Source organism: the organism of the source record quoted next, unplaced genomic scaffold (genome assembly GCF_019419815.1).
Source record: "Pyrus x bretschneideri cultivar Hongxiangsu unplaced genomic scaffold, Pyrus_bretschneideri_v1 Contig12, whole genome shotgun sequence".
Classification (NCBI taxonomy): Eukaryota; Viridiplantae; Streptophyta; class Magnoliopsida; order Rosales; family Rosaceae; genus Pyrus; species Pyrus x bretschneideri.
Genome location: NW_025999413.1, coordinates 8,744,792 through 8,767,643, shown reverse-complemented (window position 1 = coordinate 8,767,643; position 22,852 = coordinate 8,744,792). Strand labels below are relative to the sequence as shown.

Genomic DNA, 22,852 nt, shown 5'->3' with positions numbered 1-22,852 from the left:
ATCCTCATCGATACGAAAGCTTAGCTACTAAACCTGGAGGGGCACAAAAACAAAGCTGAGTGGTCCTAAAAATAAAGCTTTGTAAAAACCTTTTCGAAAACATAATAACCCCTCGCCGTAAAACAAGTATAGTTTTCAAAATATACATACTAAGTATGGTAAGAAAATACTTACCGTAGCCTGCAGTATCTCGAAGATTCAATACGTCACAATATTTCGTAAATAAGCACATGACGTCCGTAATCAACATAATCTCGCATAAGCAAACATCTCATATCGAGTGCTAATTGACACATGCTGACACACGAGTTTATGCAGAGGTATTCTGACATGAACATGACTAAGTGTAACAATGATATGCGCTCTAGTACAACAATCATGTGAAGACTGGCGCTGTATGCAGCATATACGAGTCCTAAAATAGGGTGAATTGAATCTTAATTGTTAGTTGTTGTCGTGTATGATGATATTCCCTAGTGATGACTCAAGTTCCAAGCTAGTCCGAACTAGTCTTATTTTCATTAGTTCGTACTTGCACTAAGCTTGAGACTATTGTCTCCCTTAAGACAATCCCACCTAGTAACATGTAATGAACAGAGGCCTAAGAATTGTAAAAGATGACCGACCTACTCGGTGCGATCGAGTTGGTTTGGGAGGAAGGATTGTCAAACCTTGATCATAAATTGATTGACCTTGCTATTGAACCAATTTAGACACCCGTGTAACGGATTGTTGTTGAAGTCAACACAAATAGGAACAGAAAGCTGATAAGTAATAAATAGGGGTGTGCTATCCACATCATTTTTTACTTCTCACACACCTTTTTAATTTTCGGCCGTCGGATCGGATGAATTGAATAAGATCAAAGGACTTAAATTAATAAGAGGTGTGTAAGAAGTAAAAAATGGTGTGTGGATAGCACATCCCAATAAATATTTGCATAACTCGTTTTGCACGTGTGAATGAATTACATATTAAGAAATATTAAGAAGACTATTTGAAAAATGAGATTCTCTATAGACTTTCTGCTATATCATGTTTTTTGCACAGTGTTTTATAAAGTTAGCACGAGAATTGACATTAAACTGTGAGGTAACAGAAAGTCCATAAAGAGTTACACATTGCGAGAGTCTTCTTAGCATTTCTCTTACATATTTTCAGAAGATTCCAAGTAAAACATGGATTAGTTGTCAACACGTTTCCTTATTTGATGTTTCATGCAAAGATAATCTTAGGGAGACTAAATTTATAAACAAAATTTAGTAAATTAAATGATATGGAAGTTGATGATCAAAATATTATCTAGACATTGATAAACATGCTCATTCTTATTAGTGATACATTATTTAGTTTGTAAATTTTATATACAAACTTAATCTTTCTAGCCTGATCCATCATGCAAAGCCCCTTTTATCCTTATAGCTATTGTGGGCTAATTTTTGAACTGATTCTTATTTGAACTCTTTGCCCAATACCCACACCTATTAGACAAAGAAGATGGATAGGATTGAATCACCCTCCCTGCTATGCTATGTATCCATTCATGTTTCCAACACCCTTTTTTTTATCTTCCCTACTAAAGTTTTAAAGAGTATTTATCTTTGCACTTAAGGTTTAGAGTCAGATTGTTCCTTCTGGCTATTAAGTGGGTAAAAAAAGAAAGTTTTTAAATTTTGATCCTCTAATTTGTTTAATAGTAAGAAACCAATAACTACATAACCATCCTAGCCCACACGAACTTTGTTGTATATCGTTTGTTTTGCTGACACCACTTTGGCTCTCTTGACCCTTTCATTTCTCAATCATTACGAATAATAAGGTCATAGTTTATCAAAAAATTTATACAAGCGATATCATCAAGGAGAATTGAACTCAAGGTTTCAAGTACATCTGTCTATCTCGTATTTATATTCTTCCAATTAGAAAAATGTCTAATGAGTGTATATATGCAGTGTAACTCAAATGAACTAAAGCTACTTAAAGCCCAACCCCAATTTGTACACCGAAAAAAGGTCCAGCCCCTAACTGCAACTTGTTGGGCCCAAACCTAAAAGGCTCGGTCAAAGTCGGCCCACTACAAAAACACATGGCCCTTGTTTATTGGGTCGGTAAATTCCTCAAGTCATATCGTAGAAAAGTAGTGGAACCCAACCCTGTCGTCGACGTAGCAACGCGTTAGCTGCCCCACCACCATAAAGTAATACAATAATCTCCAGCACCCACTCCCAATGGAACCTCCCTCCAGTCCCCACCCAATCCCTTGCTTCATCGAATCAGAAGGTCCCACGTAGCAGGGAAAGTGAGGGAAGCATGGCAGTTGCGTAAATTTAGCAAGCACTGGGGTCAAAGACCCCCGTGAAATTATCTAAAATTTGTGTAGAGTTTGGACTGTGGTGTGTCACACGTATGCTTTGTGTCAACGAACGCCAAATGAGATTCAAATGCAGCCAAATTTCTAGCTCAAGAGAGAGAAAGAGGAGGATAACTTACTTGTAGTTATTAAAATATCGATATTAATGGAAGTATCGATATGTAAATTTGACGAATATATTCAGATATATCGAATATAGATATCAATTTAGGTTGCTTTGGATGAAAATAATGAAAATTTAAAACGAAATTTTAAGGATTGTCAAACATTAGTTTTGACGAAATTTAAGAGTTTATTCGATATCTAACTGATATGTCAGAAATATTGACGATACGTATCGATTTCAGCCTAAATATAAGAGTTTTTACGATATGAGGTGAAGTTTCACCTCCCATTTCTATAATTTTTTTTATTTTTTTAATATTTTTATTTATTATCGACTGTATTAAAGAAATTTTAAAGACTACATACATGTCACATGTAGACTGCTATACGGATGATAATAAAACAACGAAATATTAACAAAAATGTACAATATCGTTGCTATATAGATACGAAATGTTACTATAACAGTATATTCGTGCTGTATCAACGATTTCTTGAAAGAGGAGAGAGAGTTGAGAGAGCTTTCCCTGTTTTGTGAAGGGTTGTGAGTGAGTGTCTGAAAAAATAAAAAATAATATTTTTCGTAATACTGCTGATGCCACTGGTGCTTGCCTCCAATCATTTGACTCTATTTTTTAATTTTTTTTCCCCCAATTTTTAATGTTTTTATAGTTTCGGAGTTCCTGTTATTACAATTTTGGATTGTGCTGAGGAGCAATTTTCTTACATTTTCTCTCTGGTTTCTCGGCGAACGAGAAGGAAGTGGAGGAGTAGAAGAAACATATATCTCTGCTTGTACGAAACTCCCACGCGCACTTACACACATACTCGCTTTCTCCTCTCTAGAATTCCATGATGATCATGACAAAGAGCTCTGAAATCAGTATTGCCAGATAACCCAACTCCAATGGACTCTCTCTAACTGCTGTTTTTGTCTCTACTCTCTCTCTCTCTATAAGGTACTCTCTCTCTCTAGACTCCTTGTATTTCTCTACTCTTTCCCTCTCCTGAATTGGTTGAGGTAATTCAAATTTGGGGTTTTTTGTTTTTGGGGTTTTTTTTTTCCTTGCGATTTTTTTGAAGTTTTGGGATTTTTGATGTGATTGGTTGATGATATTGCATGTGGGTTTTTCTATTTTTGTCAAATTAATTTTGCTATTGAGGGATAGTTGGTTAATTTGAAGCTAATTTTGGGGTTCTGAAGTGGGTAGGTGTAGAAAAAATTTCAACATTTAAGTCCATCTGTTGAATTTGCATGCTAGATTTGAGTTTGGAACTTCGTTTACTTGTTACCCAGTTGAATTTTTGAGCTACTTTAGCAGTTTCTTCGTCTTAATTTGAAAACAATCTGATCATGTTTGACTTATCATTTTGTTTTTGGGGTAATCTGTCAAGCTGGTAATATTTTTACCCCATCAATTCGAAAACTTGCATGGTTTTTGATACACCCTTTTGATATTGGTGGAGAAATCTGTAGTTATATCAATCGATCCGATCGTCGGTAATTCTGGTGGATGTTTGATTTTAGTGCTGCTGGATACTTGGTCCTTTGATTATATTCTTCTCTGCATGCATCTTAAATTTGTCGGTATATTTTTTCGTAGATTGTTTATTCATCAATTTGTAAGTGTACTAAAGAGAGCAAATGTATTATTTACCTCTTCAAGTTTGATAGTTCTGACATATATGTGTTTATATTCTGATGCTCTTCTGGTTTTTCTTGGTTAAAATGAAGATTAATTATTGATGCTTTCCAATTTCTGTTGTGCTGAGTCACATTATGTTGCTTGCTTTGTTGATTCAACAAATAGAGAAACACTGTGGAACTTAGCTGAAGTCTTTGCTTTTGGAGTTGTGAAGTCAGCTATAAATTATGTTAAAATCCTAATGAACATACGGAGCACGTCAATGAAATATACGGAGCAACATGATTGGGATTCAGGACTACCTTTACCTTGTTTTAGTCACCAAAACGACTTTTTTAACCACGCACTTGAACTCAGGATAAACTTCACTGATTTCTTTGTTTTTTTTTTTTTTTTTTGCACCATATGGACTTCTGTATGTATTATTTGTTTGTTAATATTTTTGGATGCATGTGATGCATCTGCATGTACGCACACATGTTTTCTGAACTAGCAAAATACATTTTGAGAGTTTGTTGATAACTGAACGTTATATATTTACTCTCCTTGTTTTGCAGAAAGTGATTCAATGGAGAAACATTTAGGGGATATAATATTTGGTCGTTCTGAAGGTTCCCTCTCTTTTCTTTACTGATGGAAGCATTGCGCAGGCGCATAGCCACGTACATATGCTATATACATATTACATATATTTCCTTATGTATGCTTGATGTTTCTCTTGATAGTCATTTATGACCAATTGTGTAGGGGCCTTCAAGATTCCATCTGCTAATAATCATCATGCATCAAGTGATACTAGCTTGTTTTTGGGCTCATTACCTGTCCTTCCACATGGAAAGTGTACGTGCAAGTTATTTTTTTGATGAAAATGTTATCCCTATCTGTAGAATGGCTGTTGAGGGTTGAGTCTTGATTTTCTGAATATGCAGTGAAATTTCCTGTTTCGGAGCATTTTGGTCAATCTGTTGATGATAGTTTACCCAAATTAAACAATGTTGAACAAGAAAATGAGACTAAGGATCCACTTGAAAACGATGAATCAAAGGCATTCAGGGTCATGCTTCCTGATGATGAAGATGATCTCTTAGCAGGCATAACAGATGATTTTGATCTAATTCGATTGCCTAATCAGCTGGAGGAGATGGAAGAGTATGATCTGTTTGGAAGTGGAGGTGGAATGGAATTGGATTTTGAATCCCAGGATAGCCTCGGTATTGGCATGTCAAAACTAGGCATATCTGATGGGGTTGTTCCAAATGGGATTGGTCATTATGCTCTTCCAAATGGTGTTGGAGCTGTGGCTGGGGAGCACCCGTATGGAGAGCATCCATCTAGAACCTTGTTTGTTAGAAATATCAACAGTAACGTCGAGGACTCTGAATTGAGAGCTCTATTTGAGGTATGCTACTGTGGTAGTCAGTTTTCTATGGGATCTTTGCCTGGTATATTTTGTTTTATATCCTGGTTTTCTATGCGTTGGTTCAACATTGACTTGTTTTCTTTTGGGTGGTTGAGTTACGGGTTGCATTGGAGTTTCGTTTTGGCTCTCTTTGTCTAGTCTATATTGTTGTAACTTGCACTGAAAAAATCACTGACTAATATAGGTTTCGGGTTTAGTGATTAACAGCAATCTTGTTAATGTTAGTAACCTCATTCTCCTACAAATCGGAGTAATGTACTCCCATTCTTCGCTGCAGTCTTTTGTTAGATTATGAATTTGGTACACTGGTCATCCTGCCCTTGCAATCATTTATCTTTTTTCTTTCGGAGAGTTTGCTCTTGGTGTGTGGGAAACAGAAGGTCTCTAATTTGGTATTGGTAGTGTTTTTCTAATTTTTTTTGCCCTTTAAAATAAAAGTTCTTGTAAATGTATTTACAACTTTTCACTCATTCAAAGAACTCTCATTTTTTTCCCTAGCAATTTGGGGATATCAGAACTTTATACACTGCATGCAAGCACAGGGGCTTCGTGATGATATCTTACTACGACATCCGAGCCGCTCGCACTGCAATGCGTGCGTTACAGAACAAGCCCTTGAGACGGAGGAAACTCGACATTCATTTTTCTATTCCCAAGGTTTGAATAAATATCTTCTCTTATATTTGTTCAGGCACTAGTGATTCAATCATGATATTCATAATACATCAGTCCTTTTCCGTGCTGAAATTCAGGACAACCCTTCAGAAAAGGATATCAACCAAGGAACTCTTGTGGTGTTCAACTTGGATGCATCAGTGTCAAATGATGACCTTCGACAGATATTTGGGGCTTATGGGGAAGTCAAAGAGGTAAACTTTTGTGCGAAAATGTTGTCTTTTTCTTATCGTCCTTGAATTGCATGTGCAGTTGTGCACCTTTTCACTGTCTTCATTGGTTGTATAAATTCTGAATTTCCATGAGTAAAATGCAGATCCGGGAAACCCCACACAAGAGACACCATAAATTCATAGAGTTTTATGATGTTCGAGCTGCAGAAGCAGCTTTAAGGGCATTAAATAGGAGTGACATAGCTGGGAAACGCATAAAGCTTGAACCCAGCCGCCCTGGTGGAGCACGTAGAAAGTGAGTATGAATTTACTTGCTGTGGGTTCTGCAACAATTTGACAATTTGAGCTCAGGCATTTTGCATTGCCCTGAATTTATCATCTTAGTAATTACCTAAGAGTCGCAAATAGTGAGGTATAAGGGTTTTCTTGGATCAATTGTGATTAACTATTTGTATTTCCAAAGACAACATTATATCCAAGGGAATATATGTTTTCTTTGGTAGATGGCTGTTTACGTGTCTTCAAGTACTGTCAATCACTGTATGGAATCAGGTTCACTTTGAATACAAGTTTTGTGGTGAAATTTAATCCGAAGTGTTTATGAGAACTTCCTTACATCTAAGGGAATCATATCCAGGGATATACTGTCAAAGGTCTTTTCGATTACTTATTCGATACATAGGTCCTTTGCTATATGTAGCTTATTTATTGCATAGGTCTTGTGCTATATGTAGACTCTCTAGATGCGGCTTCTGTCTTTGGATATGTTTTGACTCCCATCGTGTTATACATTTAACCTTTCTGAATCCGTGCTACACATTTAATGTTGATGTTGTCGTTGAATTGTTAAGCTAGGTAAATAATTAATTCATTGCACTTTCTTTTTTTGTGAAGCTTGATGCAACAACTTACTCAAGAGCTTGAACAAGATGAAACTTGGAGTTTCCGACATCAAGTGGGTTCACCTGTGACCAACTCTCCTCCAGGTAGGTCTCTCAGATCTGAAGCTCAATTATGCTTGTGCTTGTGCTCATCGATTCCTGTATTGGTGGTTTGGTACTTATTGGGAATCAACATCCTGCTCTGAGCTAAAACATTGGCTACCATGACAGGTACCTGGGCGCATATTGGAAGCCCCATTGAGCATAACCAGTATGCTTTTAGTAAATCCCCGGGTCTGGGAAGCCTCAGTCCAGACAGCAACCATTTGCCTGGGTTAGCTTCAATTCTCCCAGCTCATTTGTCTAACTCTCCTAAGATTGCGCCTATTGGTAAGGACCAAGGAAGGGCAAACCATATAAATCCGATGTATAGCAACTCTCCATCAACACAAGGAGCAGCGTATCAGCATTCTCATTCCTATCCAGAGCAGAAATTAAGTGCAAGTCCAGGTCCCATCTCATTGGGCGAGTCAAATTCAACTTCATCAGGGATTGGAACATTGTCAGGTCCTCAGTTTCTCTGGGGCAGTCCATCTCCATCTCCTTATGCTGACCCTAGTTCTTCTGCCTGGCCAACCTTGTCTGCGGGGCATCCATTTTCATCTAGTGGACAGGGGCAAGGCTTTTCATCGACCAGCCGGCATGGCTCTTTTCTCAGTTCACACAACCATCATGTGGGATCTGCTCCATCCGGTGGTGTTCCTCTAGAGAGGCATTTTGGCTTTTTCCCAGAGTCACCAGAAACATCCTTCATGAATCCAGTGTTTGGGGGCATGGGTTTAAGTCGCAACAGTGGGAATTACATGATGAACATGGGTGGTCGTGCAACTTTGAGTGTTGGTGTTGGTCTTCCAGGAAACGTTACTGAAAATGGCTCACCTAGTTTCAGAATGATGTCAATGCCAAAGCATGGTCCTGTGTACCTTGGGAGTGGTTCATATACTGGACCGGCAGCAACCATCAGTGAGATGTTGGCTGATCATGGTAGAAGTCGGCGAATAGAGAATCCTGGGAATCAGATGGATAGTAAAAAGCAGTATCAACTTGATATAGATAAAATTATCAGTGGGGAGGATACTAGGACTACTTTAATGATAAAAAACATCCCGAATAAGTAAGAAAAAAGTTGTAATCAGCCTAGGAAGTAGATATGTGCAACTTTTATTTTTTGTTGGGTTGTGGTTTTGAATACCTTTATCATTCTGTTCTATGTTGTCTTTCTCATATTAGGTACACTTCCAAAATGCTGCTGGCTGCTATTGATGAAAACCACTGTGGTACATACGACTTTCTCTACCTGCCAATTGACTTTAAGGTAATTCTTTGCCCTAATACTGATGCGAGTGCTCTATAATTTTCGCAAGTTGATATGATGCTAATGGAACACGCTTCTCCTTTTTGCAGAATAAGTGCAATGTGGGTTATGCCTTCATCAATATGGTGTCTCCTACCCACATTATAGCCTTCTATGAGGTAGTTTGGTCATTTTAATCCGTTTGTTTGTTACTGGTCAATCCCAAGAACTTTATCCTAATATTTGACTGGCAATACGAGAATGCTTTATAAATTCATCAGTTAGAGTTAAAACGGTTTGGAACACATTTAATATTTATGAGTACTTATACCATTAAAATTGGTGCAGGCATTAAATGGGAAGAAGTGGGAGAAATTTAACAGTGAAAAAGTTGCTTCATTGGCATATGCACGAATCCAGGGCAAAGCTGCGCTTGTGACTCATTTTCAGAATTCAAGCCTAATGAATGAGGACAAGCGTTGCCGGCCAATTCTCTTCCACTCAGAGGGCCAAGAAACTACTGACCAGGTTATATGTTTGATTTATCTGTCTCTGTCGTGCGTTTATGATGCTACTGGCCTTTTCCTCCCCTAATTTTCATAATTCAATCTCAACGTTGACCTGTGCTAAGTCGATTTCTGTATGTTTGTCAATCCTACAGGAAAATTACCTTTCCAGAAATTTGAACATATGTATCCGGCAGCCAGATGGCTCTTACTCAGGCGACTCATTGGACAGCCCAAAGGGGGATCTGGATGAGAAGCCAGAGAACAGTTAACAGTTATTGTTATTTCTTACTCGCCTGAGCGGGGGGTAGGGCTGCTAACTTGTGCATAGTTAAGTGTACAGTGTAGAGAAGGAAGTCAAGCTGTGGGGCGTATAATAACTAAATTATGGCTAGTGTCCGCTTTCGAGTGCTGGATACCTCTGATATTTACTGAGGAACTTATTGAAGCGAAAGCGGCAGAGAGCATTTTGTTAATTTGTAGTTGTGGAAATTGTTATTCAACCAAGGAGTCTAATAAGGTGAAGCATGTCGCTGAATTGTGAAGTCGCTCTGCAGCCACATGCGTTACTCAACCGGTTTGTGCAGAATCTCTCCTTTCGGTTTTTGCCTCTGTTTTTTTGGGGTAATCTCCTGACTCTGTTAAATCCCATTTGCAAATATGATTTACGTGTTTATATGGTGAAATGCCTTGTTGGGTTTAGGGCTTCAGGAGCTGTGTAATTTGTATAGAGGGAGGTCAAACAGAATCATCTTGTTCATATGTGCTGGTCTTGTTACGTACCCGAAAATATTTGTATCGGATTAAATAAATTCATGGCTGTACAGATGTTTATATTATCTCTCATTTGCTTGTACAAATTTATGTGCCTGCACGAAAATTCTGGTGTACTTGGTTAATTTTATGCACCGAGATCTTGATCATTGGATTCTTGACTAAATATTTGACCGGAAACCCGTGCCGGGTGTGATTCTCATAGAGTGCTGGTGTAAGTAGGTGTAACTAAAGTCTGGTTTGGTACTGATGTGATTCTGAAAAAAGCTAGTATAAAAAAAAATTGGGAACTGTTTTTGTGTTTGGTAAACATTCAACTTCAACTTTTTTTTTCACAGTTTTGGATGAAAAAAAGTCAAAAACAAAAAGTTGCAAAACCCAGCTCTGAAAAACCGGCTTTTTTTTCACATCTGTTTTACATAAAAGTTTACCAAATACTATAATACTATTTTTTTTTTTCAAAAGCACTTTTACAAAAAAATTTACCAAACATTCTACTGCTTTATTTCACAGCTGCTTATTCTCATAGCACAGCAGAAGTAGTTTTTTTTCAAAACACAACAAAACCAAACCAGCCCTGACTCTGAGCACGATTCATTTGGAGCAGAAAATGCATGTTTTGTGGCCCGAGCACAATAATACATTTAAATCGAACAATGCATCATATTCGTGTGACATGACATGCTTAATGTGTCGTGCCAACACGAGGGAGACAAACTTAACTAGCTTCAATCCGAAGGCCAAAAATAAACACGGGCGTGTAGAGGGAGATAATTGGTGTGTTTGTGAACATATTTTAAAGCTGAATTACAACAGGAGAAGTTGTAATGTCATATCAGAAATCTCAGATACCAAACACTGAATGTAAGTCATGTGTCATGACTCATTAGCAGAATAAAAGGTTAAACTCGCCTTCTTATATCGCAGAGCTTGGCCGGTAGAACAATGCTGTCATAAATTATTCAAGTTGTCTAACTATTTTACTCTCTTCAAGTCTGTAGAGCATCAGCAATGGAACCTGCAAGACTTAACACCTCGAAGGGAGCTTTATTAGCAACGGCTTTGACGGTAAGCGGGCAGGAATCCGTGATCCAAAAGTACGCAAATGCCGTCTCCAAGCCATCTGAAAATCCAATCAAAATCGCAAATAAGGAATTGAGGACTGCGGAAATTACAAAGACGACATATACAACAGCATGGAGGTACTTACCATCCTTGTGAGTGAACCTCTCCCATGAGCATTTAGGAAATACACCATGGGTTACATAAGCGCTAACCTTGGCTGCACCATGAGCTGCCAAAACTTTCTGCCAGAATGCAGAAGGCGCAAAAGGAATGATTAAGGCAAATTTGAAGCTCCGAAAGCATTACATAAACGCTTGAAATGTTTCTGACGTACACATGACAATAACAGATACAAGGGTACGAGATGTGATCACAAATAATTTAGAAATAACAAAGCAATGTGCAAGATACACAATCTAGTTCAAGCTCGACAAAGTAAAGCTAGCCATATTCTGGTAACTGAGAATTGCAATGTGAAAGAACTTAAACTTGTCAAAATTCGGAAGCAACAGATTCAAAAGTACATAAAATGCAGGGAAGAAAAATGTTTATGAGTAGGGGTCACCCCTTGAAAAAAATTACCTGGCACTCAATTAGGGTGCTGCCAGATTGCACTAAGTCATCGACAATGACTACATGACAACCAGCAGGATTTCCCTCTTTTATCCGAACTATCCTCTTGTCACCTTCACGAACCTTATTGCACACCACCTGCAATTAAACATCATCTGATTCACAAAGGTGACATTTGAAATAAAATTATAGAAAATAATCTCACTTCAGAGAACAGCTCAGACTAACCATGGGAAAATGATCCAACTGCTTGTGGAATCGCTTCCATGCTCCATCATCGGGAAATGCAACAACTATCTGGAAGGGGACCATAATTAGAATGGAAAAAAATATATACAGCCAGGTAGCCAGAATTCCTAGACAACGCATGGAAACCAAAAAAAGTTACTGCAAGACACCATTGTGAGACACATGGAAGATTATGCAGCACACTCACCTTATCGGAGTCAGAAAGCTGGTGGAGACGCTGCTTTAACAGTGGAATTCCAGTCTCAAACAAAGGCAAAACATGATCACCAAAATAAAACCTTTCCTGCATAAAAGTTGAACTGAAGTAATTAACACAAATATTCAGCCGAAAAATTGATGACAAGCGATAATTTACAGTTCCACCTCACTACATTACACTTTAATGAAAAGGAGATTAGACTGACCATATGTACAAGTTATTAAATATATGTGTACAAAGTAACTTGATAGAAGAATTTATGCCAGAAATTTTTAAAAGAGTGACCAGTTTAATTATATTAAAAATTAAAAAGCTCGTGCATGAGGACAAGGGAAAAAGAAACAACCAGCATAACTAAACAAACCTGTAAAGCATGGATGTCATAGATGACTAAACTGGTTGGGCCACCCCTGGATATGGGAATATTTGACAACATTCTCGCCATAGTAAACGCAGTTGCTACGTCCCCTTCTTCTTCCATTCTTTCAAAGGAACCAGTAGGAAAGAAAGGCAATACTAATGTGAAGGACGCAACAAACAGCCGGGGCAGTGCATATATTACAGAAAGCTGCTCAAATATAACTCCTTGGGAGCTGAAGGATGCCAGAAAGGCAACATGTTGGCCTCGAAGATCTTGTGCATTGTTTATAAAAATGTTTGGAAATCCATCATCAAAATTCCTGGATCAATACGATCACAATCAGTATTCCCACTCATCTTACACAATTTATTTGTGTATTACACATGCCATCTGTACAAGCATAACTCAATCGGGTAGTTGAATTTCTGATAAATACTAAACGACATCCCAGATACAAATCTTTTTCTCCATCCCCCTAATTCTGGTTTCAAAGATTCTATATTTTCAATACCCTTCACCAACCAATTTACCCAGCATTCAAGTTATCCACTTTCCCAAACTCTTATATGCAGAAGCATTACAGAAGAACAAAAGCTTGGTTCTTTTGGTTTTATTCTGTTAACATTAATTGTACCACTACCTTCAGAAAACTAAACAGATGCAGAAGAAAATTATCCAACTTTTATTTTCATTAAATTAGCTGAAATAACGAGTACCCATCTCAAATTCATCATTAATAAACAAAATGAATCAGATTTAATAACATGGGTAGTCAAGCAAGCTATCAAGCAGAATAAATAAAGGGAAAAAATAGCATGAGAAAACATGTTAGAGAGAAAGAGAGAGAGGACCTCCATTTGATGGTCTGGAGGATGATGTGGTCGGACTGAGAAGCGACCTGGCGAGCAAGGTCTTCGCACTCGGCGCAGTAGAAGAGATAGAGCTGCTTCTGCTGTGACTTGTCCATGGCCGCCTATCTTCCAAAAGAAAAGAAGTTACAGAACCCAGACATAGACAGAGGGTTTTAGGGAGATTGTGAGAGTTGCAATGACTTGTTTGGCTACTCAAGGGTAATTTCCACCTTACTTCCTCCAGATTTTGCCAAAATTACATTTTTACTACACTCTTTTTTTCGTCTCACTTTATTTTTCTTTTTAACAAACAATATTGTCTAAACTAAAGGGGAAAGACGTGCACTTAGCCTCATAACAGACTAACAATAATATGGTTCAAATTCTTCTATGACGAGAATCGAATATAAGATCTCCTCACTTATAAGTGAAGAGGAATATCACTAGATATTTCATACTTAAAACTAGATATTTCATACTTAAAATTTGATTTTTCTTCCACTTTTATACTTCCGTTAGCCTAGCTGTTAACTTTTCTGTTAACTGATGATGTGACAAGATCTTTAGTCCATTAATTTGTTACTACTCTAAGTATCGTCAATTCATACTTGCTATCCTTAGATTTTTCGTCTCACCTTTATACTTAAAGTTACGTTTTGCTCCCAGATTTATATTTTCGTTAGCATGGGCGTCAGAGGAAAGCGTGACGTGGTGATTGCATGGACGATGACTGTGCAAAAATGTGGCATTGTAGGCCAATCGCAATGTCTCGCTTTGACCGGACGATGACTGCACTGAAGCGTAGTACTGTGAGCTCTGCAAGGTGTACAAGATGTTTCAAGGGAAGATTTTAAAATAAGTTTCTGCCAAATTAAACTTTCTCAAAAACTTGAGAGTTGCATATGCTGCCACATGGACAAAACCCAATTCTTGCAAAAATTTTTAATTGTTTCATATGTCCATGTGGGGCCACAGTGCCACGTTTTTGTACAATCATCGTTCAGTCAAGCATCACGTCACACTTTAATAGAGCCCCACATGCCCATACTAACAGAAATATGAATATGAGAGCAAAACGTAACTTGAGGTATGAAAGTGAGATAAAAAAAAAATAACTAAGGGTAACAAAGTGCGAATTTTATGATACTTAAGAGTAGTAAAGTGAGGATTAGTGGGCCTAGGTCCTGCCACATCATCTTCATCAGTTAACAGAAAAGTTAACGACTAGGGAAACAGAAGTATCAAATTGGCAGAAAAATCAAACTTTAAGTGTGAAAGTGAGAAGAAAGCAATTAAGTGTAGTAAAGTGCAATTTTGATAAAATTTGAGCGTAGAAAAGTAGAACTTGCCCTTTTTTTTTAATTTTATTTAATTTTTGGTCCAACTTTAAAAGCCAATTTTGCCAGTTTTTAATGCCCTATCTCCATCAATGATCAACCGCTATATCCCCACATTCCTTCCACCAAAGAAAAAGTTAATTACAAATTTTCAATATAAAGAAAAAGTTAATTACAATAATTAAAAACATATTTAATAGTTTTTTAAAAAAGAAATTTAATAATTTTTTATTAACACTTTAAAAAAATAATTTTGCACTCTAAATATTTTAATTAAAAAATACACTTATTAGGAGTACATAATAACTTTCTTGAAGTGCTAATAAGATCACATTTTTTTTTATAGCAAAATGTTCCACATTTTGTCTTACAATTCCACATATAGTTTTTTTTTTTTTTTTTTCCCCACAAGGTATCGTGATGTTTTTCTATGGGATCACGGGTCTTTTTATTAGCTCCTATTTGTGGTGCACAATTTCGTGGAATGTAGGTTACATATTTGCTAATTATGAGTTGGGCGCTTTAACTATTCAGCCATGGATGCTTAGTGAAGATCCTCGTACATGGTGAATAACCAAATTCCAATTGAAATGAAATCTTTATGATCTTTTTAGGTAAATTACATTTTACCTCCTCATGTTTCGATACAATTACAACCTCATACAATATTTTTTTAAACATTTCAATTTCATACATTTAGTATTATTTTATTTCAATTTCATACAACTGTTACAAAGTTTGTTAAATTAATCATTAAGTGATGACATAACAAATATGAGATCCTCATTTGTGATGATTGGCTGCCATATTTGTGTCACTTGACTAAACACTTAATAAAAAATTTAGAATATTAAAATAATTAATTAAAGAAAAGTAATAAAAAAAAAACCAAAAATCCCCTTCGTCTTCCCCACCCAAGCCCACCCCCTTCTCCCACCCCCACCCCCCCCCCAACCCCCGCCCCATCACCCACCCCTTCCCCCATTAATTCTACACCTCCATCCCAAAATTCCAAATTCCCCTTCATCTTCCCCACCCGAGCCCAACCCCTTCTCCCATCCCCCATTAATTTTGAACTCCTCAAACCCAAAATTTGCAACAAATTACTCACACAATGAAGACTTTCTTCAACTCACGCATGGGTTAGCAGCGGGTTCGGATCTAGGTGGAACCAGATTTGAGTTATTCGGCTTGTGAGTCGAGCTGGCAGGTCCAAATCAGGCAATGGTGACATCAAGGTTCTACTGTGATGTCGGTGCGAGACTTCAGCGCTCCAGCTCCATCAAATTCTTAAAGGTAGCCGAGAGTTTTGTGCACAGCGACGCTTTCGTCAGGGTTCTGGTTCGTTTGACCAGTGCACATTCATTCGTCTGGGTCTCGTCGGGGTCTTGGTTATTGTCGACAAGGGCGTCTATGAGAACCCTAGTGAGGAATTTGGAATTTTGGGTTAGATGGAAGTGCAGGATTAATGGGGGAAAGGGTGAGTGATGGGGGATGAGAGAAGGGGGTGGGCTCCGGTGGGGAAGACGAAATGGATTTTTGGTTTTTTTTTTTTCTTTAATTAATTATTGTAATATTCTAAATTTTTTATTAAGTGTTTAACCACGTGACACAAATGTGGCAGCCACGTCAACACAAATGAGGACCTCATATTTGCCATATCATCGCTTAACGGTTAATTTAACAAATTTTGTAATGGTTGTATGAAATTGAAATAAAATAATAGTAAATGTATGAAATTGAAATGTTTTAAAGATGTTGGATGAGGTTGCAATTGCACCAAAACCTGAGGGGGTAGAATGTAATTTACTTTTTTTTTTTATTATTAAAACAAACCTATATAATGTGTACATCAAAAACTTACCTAGCCTCAAGAGAAAAAACCAAAGCCTCAATCCTTATCCCTCTCATCGTTTCTAGTTTTTATTAAGGATACAACTTGGGTGGGGCCAACTTGAATCTCTCCATTCTCAACCAATTTTAAACTCAATAGGTTGAGTTAGAATGAACGGGACAACTTGAATCCGCCCATTCCGAACCGACTTTAAACCTAACCAGCTGAGTTAGAATGAACTAAGAACCCACCCCAACCCAATTCGATATTTTATTGGGTTGTGTTCAGGCAATACCTTGTCTGCCCATGTCAACCCAAACACAACGTGATTCTGGTCCGTATTCGCTAATGCATACAATACCAATCTCACTTCATTTTATTTTTGTGATGACTATACTTGACTTTGTTAATGGTTTTCATGTGGATAATGAATGATATTGTTTAGTATTTTAATTTCAACTTCGCATGGTTTAAAGTCTCCTCTCTATTTGGTTTAACTTTTGTGTGGAGGCCATGTGTAAAATGAAATTTTAACTAGTATTGACGTTATTTGTTACAAACTTTAAAAATCTTGCAAAATAAGATGTTACAAGATTGCATTCGACAGAGTTCGTCAAACCTGAATCCAATCCGAACAAGCTTGAACCCAATTAAAACTCGAACCCAACCCAAATCCGATTTGTAAAAGTTAAGTTAGGGTTGTGTTGATCATCCAACCCACCCGAGTTACACCCTTAGTTTTCATAGTAGCAAATAATAAGTCCATTGGGGTGGCATAAAACTGAGCTATGTTCAGCTTTCAGTACCCAATCACCTCTATTTTGCTCATCCTTCATTCCAATCCTTCCCCAATGCATTTTCTAAATTTTATGTTTTCTCTAAATTTATTTCTACTGCTGATTTGGATTTTTGTGTGATTTACCCATTTATTTTGGCCAATTTTGTTTTATGATGACTCCTAGTCACTATTTGTCACTCGTTTCCGGTATTATGTGCATTTGGATCATTGAAGATTGACTCTTCCTCAGATATTTTCTTTGTTCTACTAGTTCTTCATGGCTGGATAAGGTGGGTTCTATGGCAGTGCGACTTCGATTATTCTATTCGTGGTGATAGTTATATGATTTAGGGTTATTAATTCATTTACGGTTTTAGTTATTTTAGGTTATGTGAGCTCGGATGTGGGTTATGCTTGATTTTGGTGTTATAGATTTTTTTAGTTGTTAGTTTATCTTTTAAAATTGTTTTTATAATTATGTTAAAATTTGTATTTTATACGGTTTTGAAATTTATTAAATTTTTTTATATAAATGCCATTATTTCTTCCAAAAAAAACTATAAAAAATATGTATAGAAAATTTTCACCATCAGAACTTATGCAGAGGACAAACCAAACATAGTAATATGATATTGGCATCCATCCTATTCGATCTTGTATTCTTGTGGAACACTACTTCGCTCTTGCATACCAAGAGGTATTTCTTCTTTAACTGCAAATAACAATTTGACACACATAAACATATATATTAAAAACAATTTAAGGTTCATTTGAAAAGTGTTTTTAAATGATTAAAAGTATTTTTAGAGAAAATGTTTTTGGAACCAATCTTTAATAAAATGCAAGTTAATCCTGTGAAAGCACTTGAAGTGCTTCTTATAAGAAGCACACAACTGGTACTTGTTGCAGGAATCAATTTAATTCGGAAACCTAAAAATATTTTCTCTAAAAACGCTTTCGATTTTTCAAAAGCACTTTCCAAACATGTCCTTAGTGAGTGATTTTATGCCTCTCGACCATTATTAGAATTTCACGTGTAATTGATATTGGCATCATCCTTTTTGATCCTGTATGTATTTTTAACGGACAAAGCGTTTGTGGTGGATTTCAATCTACCATGAACATCCATCGTGGTAGATAAACTTTTGTCTTCTAATGAATGCTACTTGCTCTTCCATTTAAATACAATTTGACACATATGGACATATATCATTAAAACAAAATTTATTTATTTATTTAAACATGTGAAATTCTGATTTATCTGCAGTAGTTTATTGCATGTAAATGAGTCAGTACTTATTCAACGTTCTTGTGATGGATGGGTGTGTCAAAAACTCTCAAATTCCCAACATCAACAGAGAGTAAATGGTGTTGACTATCTAATTCCAGTGTGCATCAGTGCATGCCGCGTATAAGATCATCTCTGTACGTTGACATAAATCCATTTACAGACGTTGCTCAGATGCAGATGATCAGAATGTATGTGGTGTGCATGCACAGAGAATTTATTCCTACCCATCCCTAGTCCCTCAATTTATGTAAAAAGGTGCCTGGAATAATAGCATATATACATACATATAGTCAAACTTTGGTTCACATCCCCACCTTCTTGATGGCTTTAGTATAAAGTGCACCTCATTGATGTATGTAAAATTATTATAGGGAATTGTTTTTAGCATTTTAAAATTTTTATTTGGTATTTTAAATTTTTTATGATTAGAAAGAAAAATACATTTGTGAGGAGTGTAGAATGAGATTTTTGGAGTGCTAATAATAGTTTCTTTATTATCGGGCTAATTTCACATCGAACTTCAACGATTTGAATCGTTTATTTTTTAACTTGCATTTTATAGATCATTCGTGCAAAATATTAGCCAAATCGGAAATGTTTGAGACATCTAATTAAGTTCAAAGAAATCGATGAACACTATGTTCTAAAAAACATTGAAATTTCATCATGACAATCAAATGAGTAAATGGTTTCGAATTAAATTGATTTTTTGTAAGGATAATCTATGAATGAAGACTTGAAAAATAAACGGTTTGGATTGTTAAAGTTCGATGTATAGTGAGTTCCACAACTAGTCCCCATTTTTACTGAAAAATGGAGAGCCCCTCGTTGGATAAAGGTTCTATATATATCAATATTTGGGTGACAACCAAGTATGTGGAAAAGGTTAGGGTTAAGACCCACCATACCATTGTTGTGCGGCAATGACAGCGTTCAATCAAGCTTACCAAAATTCTTGATCCATACAGCTGACATAGTGCCGCGATCACTCACAGCATTCCCCACACGCATCTGTGAGTGGTGACCGCATTGTGTAGGAGAGAAATCTTTAGAGTGTTGAAGAAAGCACTTATTCGTAATCAGCTTAGAATGTCACCTTCACTCACATAAAGTGAGATGGGGGATGCAATCATGAACGGATCTCTGCCTCACTTTAATTATATGAGACGTATCGTATTGTGATTACCTTATTTCAAGAATTATTCAAACGTAGTGTGCAATCTAACAGATCAAAGTAGGGTTAGAGTTTGAGGGTATTTTATTAAATCGGGAGTGTTGCATGTCGTATGATTTCATATTTTATCGTGTTATGGATGAAGTGAATAAAAAAATGGATAGAAGCTCTTTTGACCTTTTATATATATATGATGCGAAGTCTTGTACCGTGGGCTTGTAACTAATTAAGTAGAGAATTGTATAGATAATTAAGTCAAGGAAGTGGAAGATTCATTATCACCTCAATGCTGAGGTCACATTAAAGCACTACCCGAACCCTCGGGTTAGTAGGGCACAATCTTCCCTCTAATAGGTGGATAGCAAACCGTAATTATTGCTCAAATATAATTAGATACGATGATGGTCAAGAAAGAAAAACACAATCACAAAGCTAAGTTTAGGCTGCATCTTTCTTACCTCTAATAAGAAATGAAAATCTGCATGCATCTCACCATTATCCATATACGGACATAATTAGATAAGACATATACTGCACTCTTAATCCATCTTCAAAATTTGGTAGTGCTTCGTTTTTAAGTGAGTGATTTTATGTAACATCTCATTAATTGGCAGGTATTGAAGATAGGATAAACTAACACGCCATTCCCAATTTGTTCCAACGAGAAAGAAAAGTTTATTAGAACAATGGATAGTACTTGTACAAAAGAGTAATGCTCGATCGTGATACCAAATAATTGTTTAAACTTAATTAATCGATATAAAATTACTTAAAGATTGTGAAGAAGAGAGTACAAATAATATTGCTGCTCTAGACTAAGGGGAAATGAAGCAGGGTTTAAACCTATCAAGAAAAGAATTGCAATAGCTAAATGATAATGTGCAAAATCAGTCAACCATAGACGTCTGACTTACGAAATATAATCCTCCACGAAATATAAGAGATTTTGTATATTTTGAAAATTCAAGGTGAAAAATGGGCTTGGTATCTTCACCAAAATTAGGATAAAATTGAGCCAAAAGACTCCGACTAAAGATGAATGCATGAGGAAGCGAAATTTCTTAAGAAAATACGCAACATTTAGGAATTGGTTAATTGGTAAAGATATATGTGCTTGATGCCTCACCCAAGAGAGAAGAACCAAGCCTTGTAGCACTACTAAATGGTGATTCAACTTCAACATGGATTATATTTATCAAGGCAATCCATTACGTGTACTCAAAGACTGTTTTGATCAAAGGAGATTTATGACTAGAAAAATTAATTAGAATTTATATCAAACGTTGAACTACAATACTAAAACATTTCATAATTCATGATATTTTTGTTAGATTGCCTTATTTTTTTGAATTTGAACTTCATTTACTTTTAAAAATTAAAAATTGTTAGATTCAAGATTAGGAAATTTCGTCACTTTTATAGGATTTCTTTTTTCTTTGGCAAAAGAACTAGGTGTCGAAATCACCTTGTTCCACAAAAGCTAATTTTTGTAGGTCAATAGTCATCATATTTAAGGTGGGTCACCTGTCATTGCTTTGAGCCAATTCACATCTCCATCTTGTTAGGTGTAGCTTAATAGGAATAGAAAACAGAAATCTAACTACTTGAAAAGCTTGTCGTCATTGTCGTGTGCTAGCTAGCTTCCAACACCCATACTGAATGATTCATATTTCATTAGTCAGCAAAAACATAGAAAAATAAATAAAGAGGAAAAAACAGTAAACTCACGTTTAGATGCTTCTGAATCTTCTATTGTTCCATCTTCCACGCAAACGATATGCATGGTTATCAAACATCCATATCAAATGATTAAGTGTTCACCAACCTTGCTAATCAGAACTGCATGATCTTAACTGCCATGCAAAAACAAACCAAAATAAAAGTAAAATCCGTGGAGAGTTTCATAGATTTTGTGCCCGAATCATGCATATTGAATCTCTGACTAGTATTTCATATAAATCTGTTTTTCTTTTTCGTTTTGGAAATTATTTTGTATGGCTAGCTAGCTTCAATATGCATGGCGGCCAGCTTCCCATGCCGATTTATTTAAATGAAAATTATTTTGTACATTGACATTGCATGTCGATTTTTAATCTTTTATTATTTTGTAAAGCTCACATTCAAGTTATAAATGGAAGGTTGACGAAAATTTTAATTTTAAGCTTAATTTGCAACAAACTTCATCATAAATACTATCTTTCAACTACTTTATCACAAAGTTGATCAAATGATACGATGCTTTGGGATTCCAAAGTTCCAATGCATGGTACTGTTGGTGTTTTGGGAAAACCAAATATTGGAAGCTGTTATTTACTATAGAAAGTCAAAGGACAATAGTAGTTGCAAATTACTGATTAATTACTTGACTATCTGCAAACACCTACATGATAAAATAAAAAAAAATAAAAAAAAGGTCAATAAATCGGATGGTATATGGGTGATCTAACTCATGGATTGGTCCATCTGGACTAAAATAGGTTTGAATGTAATTTCATAGCTGAAGCCATCTCCCTAGTTTTCTCTCCATGTCGTGGAGATAAAAAACTTTACGATACGTTTGAAATACGATGCAGTATATCATATCATTATACAATTGAAAATAATTTTTTTTTTAAATATCTCTTCAATTATATAATAACATAGAACATATCGTCCTTTGTTCTAGATAGACTGAAAAATTTCTCTTGATTACCAAAGAGTTCACCAATTTAGATGCGTAATATTGTACACGCATTCCAATGCCCTTGCAATAGTATATAGTCTAGAGTGAGAGATTGCAAATTAAGGCGGTCACCAACAATCCAACCTACTGTTTGTTGCCATCCAGAAAGCTAAAAAGGGGCGGCCTGGCACAGCATGTTGACGAGCTCAATTTGCATAAACGTTTAAGGAAGTTTTAATTAGAATATCGCTAGAGTGTAATTTAAGGGATTACAGTCATCTAAATTAAAATGCAAACAGTTTCATCTTTTATTATTAAGAAATATATTATAGATGACGAGTTTATGACACTCCACCTAAAATGTTCCCTTTTTAATGCCCTTGTAAAGATGACAAGAGGGAAAAAAAAAAATGAAAATAATAGGAGAAACACAAAATTTTGAGGTTTGAATTAATGCCAACGGTAGTGGCTATCCAAATGCTTTTGGTCAACCATCCTTCTCACTCTTTAATCGTGTTCCTATAAATACACAGCAAACCCTTCCTCTTCTCCACAACCTCCTCTGTTTCTGTA

The 22,852-nt window shown here is 36.2% G+C and overlaps 2 protein-coding genes across 3 annotated transcripts; one reads left to right on the top strand and one right to left on the bottom strand.

The window, feature by feature from the left end:
* The first annotated feature begins 2,958 nt into the window (after positions 1–2,958).
* LOC103947441 (protein MEI2-like 2) lies at positions 2,959–9,969 on the top strand. 2 transcript variants are annotated; one of them, XM_048578412.1, is made up of 13 exons: positions 2,959–3,435; positions 4,680–4,733; positions 4,870–4,962; positions 5,052–5,521; positions 6,041–6,199; positions 6,295–6,411; positions 6,534–6,685; positions 7,285–7,376; positions 7,503–8,445; positions 8,562–8,646; positions 8,736–8,804; positions 8,974–9,153; positions 9,287–9,969. In XM_048578412.1, exons 2-13 carry the CDS (start codon positions 4,691–4,693, stop codon positions 9,401–9,403), a joined length of 2,520 nt encoding a protein of 839 aa, XP_048434369.1. In that variant the 5' UTR covers positions 2,959–3,435; positions 4,680–4,690; the 3' UTR covers positions 9,404–9,969. The 2 variants fall into 2 exon arrangements, with proteins under 2 accessions (XP_048434369.1, XP_048434370.1); XM_048578413.1 differs by lacking the exon at positions 2,959–3,435 and having other exon boundaries at positions 4,680–4,784.
* Positions 9,970–10,666: 697 nt separating this feature from the next.
* Positions 10,667–13,405, bottom strand: LOC103947442 (ribose-phosphate pyrophosphokinase 4). Its single transcript, XM_009358349.3, has 7 exons — positions 13,204–13,405; positions 12,356–12,671; positions 11,980–12,075; positions 11,772–11,840; positions 11,553–11,681; positions 11,116–11,212; positions 10,667–11,028 (listed from the first exon to the last, which is right to left on the bottom strand). Exons 1-7 carry the CDS (start codon positions 13,317–13,319, stop codon positions 10,895–10,897), a joined length of 957 nt encoding a protein of 318 aa, XP_009356624.1. The 5' UTR covers positions 13,320–13,405; the 3' UTR covers positions 10,667–10,894.
* Between the last annotated feature and the right edge of the window lie 9,447 nt (positions 13,406–22,852).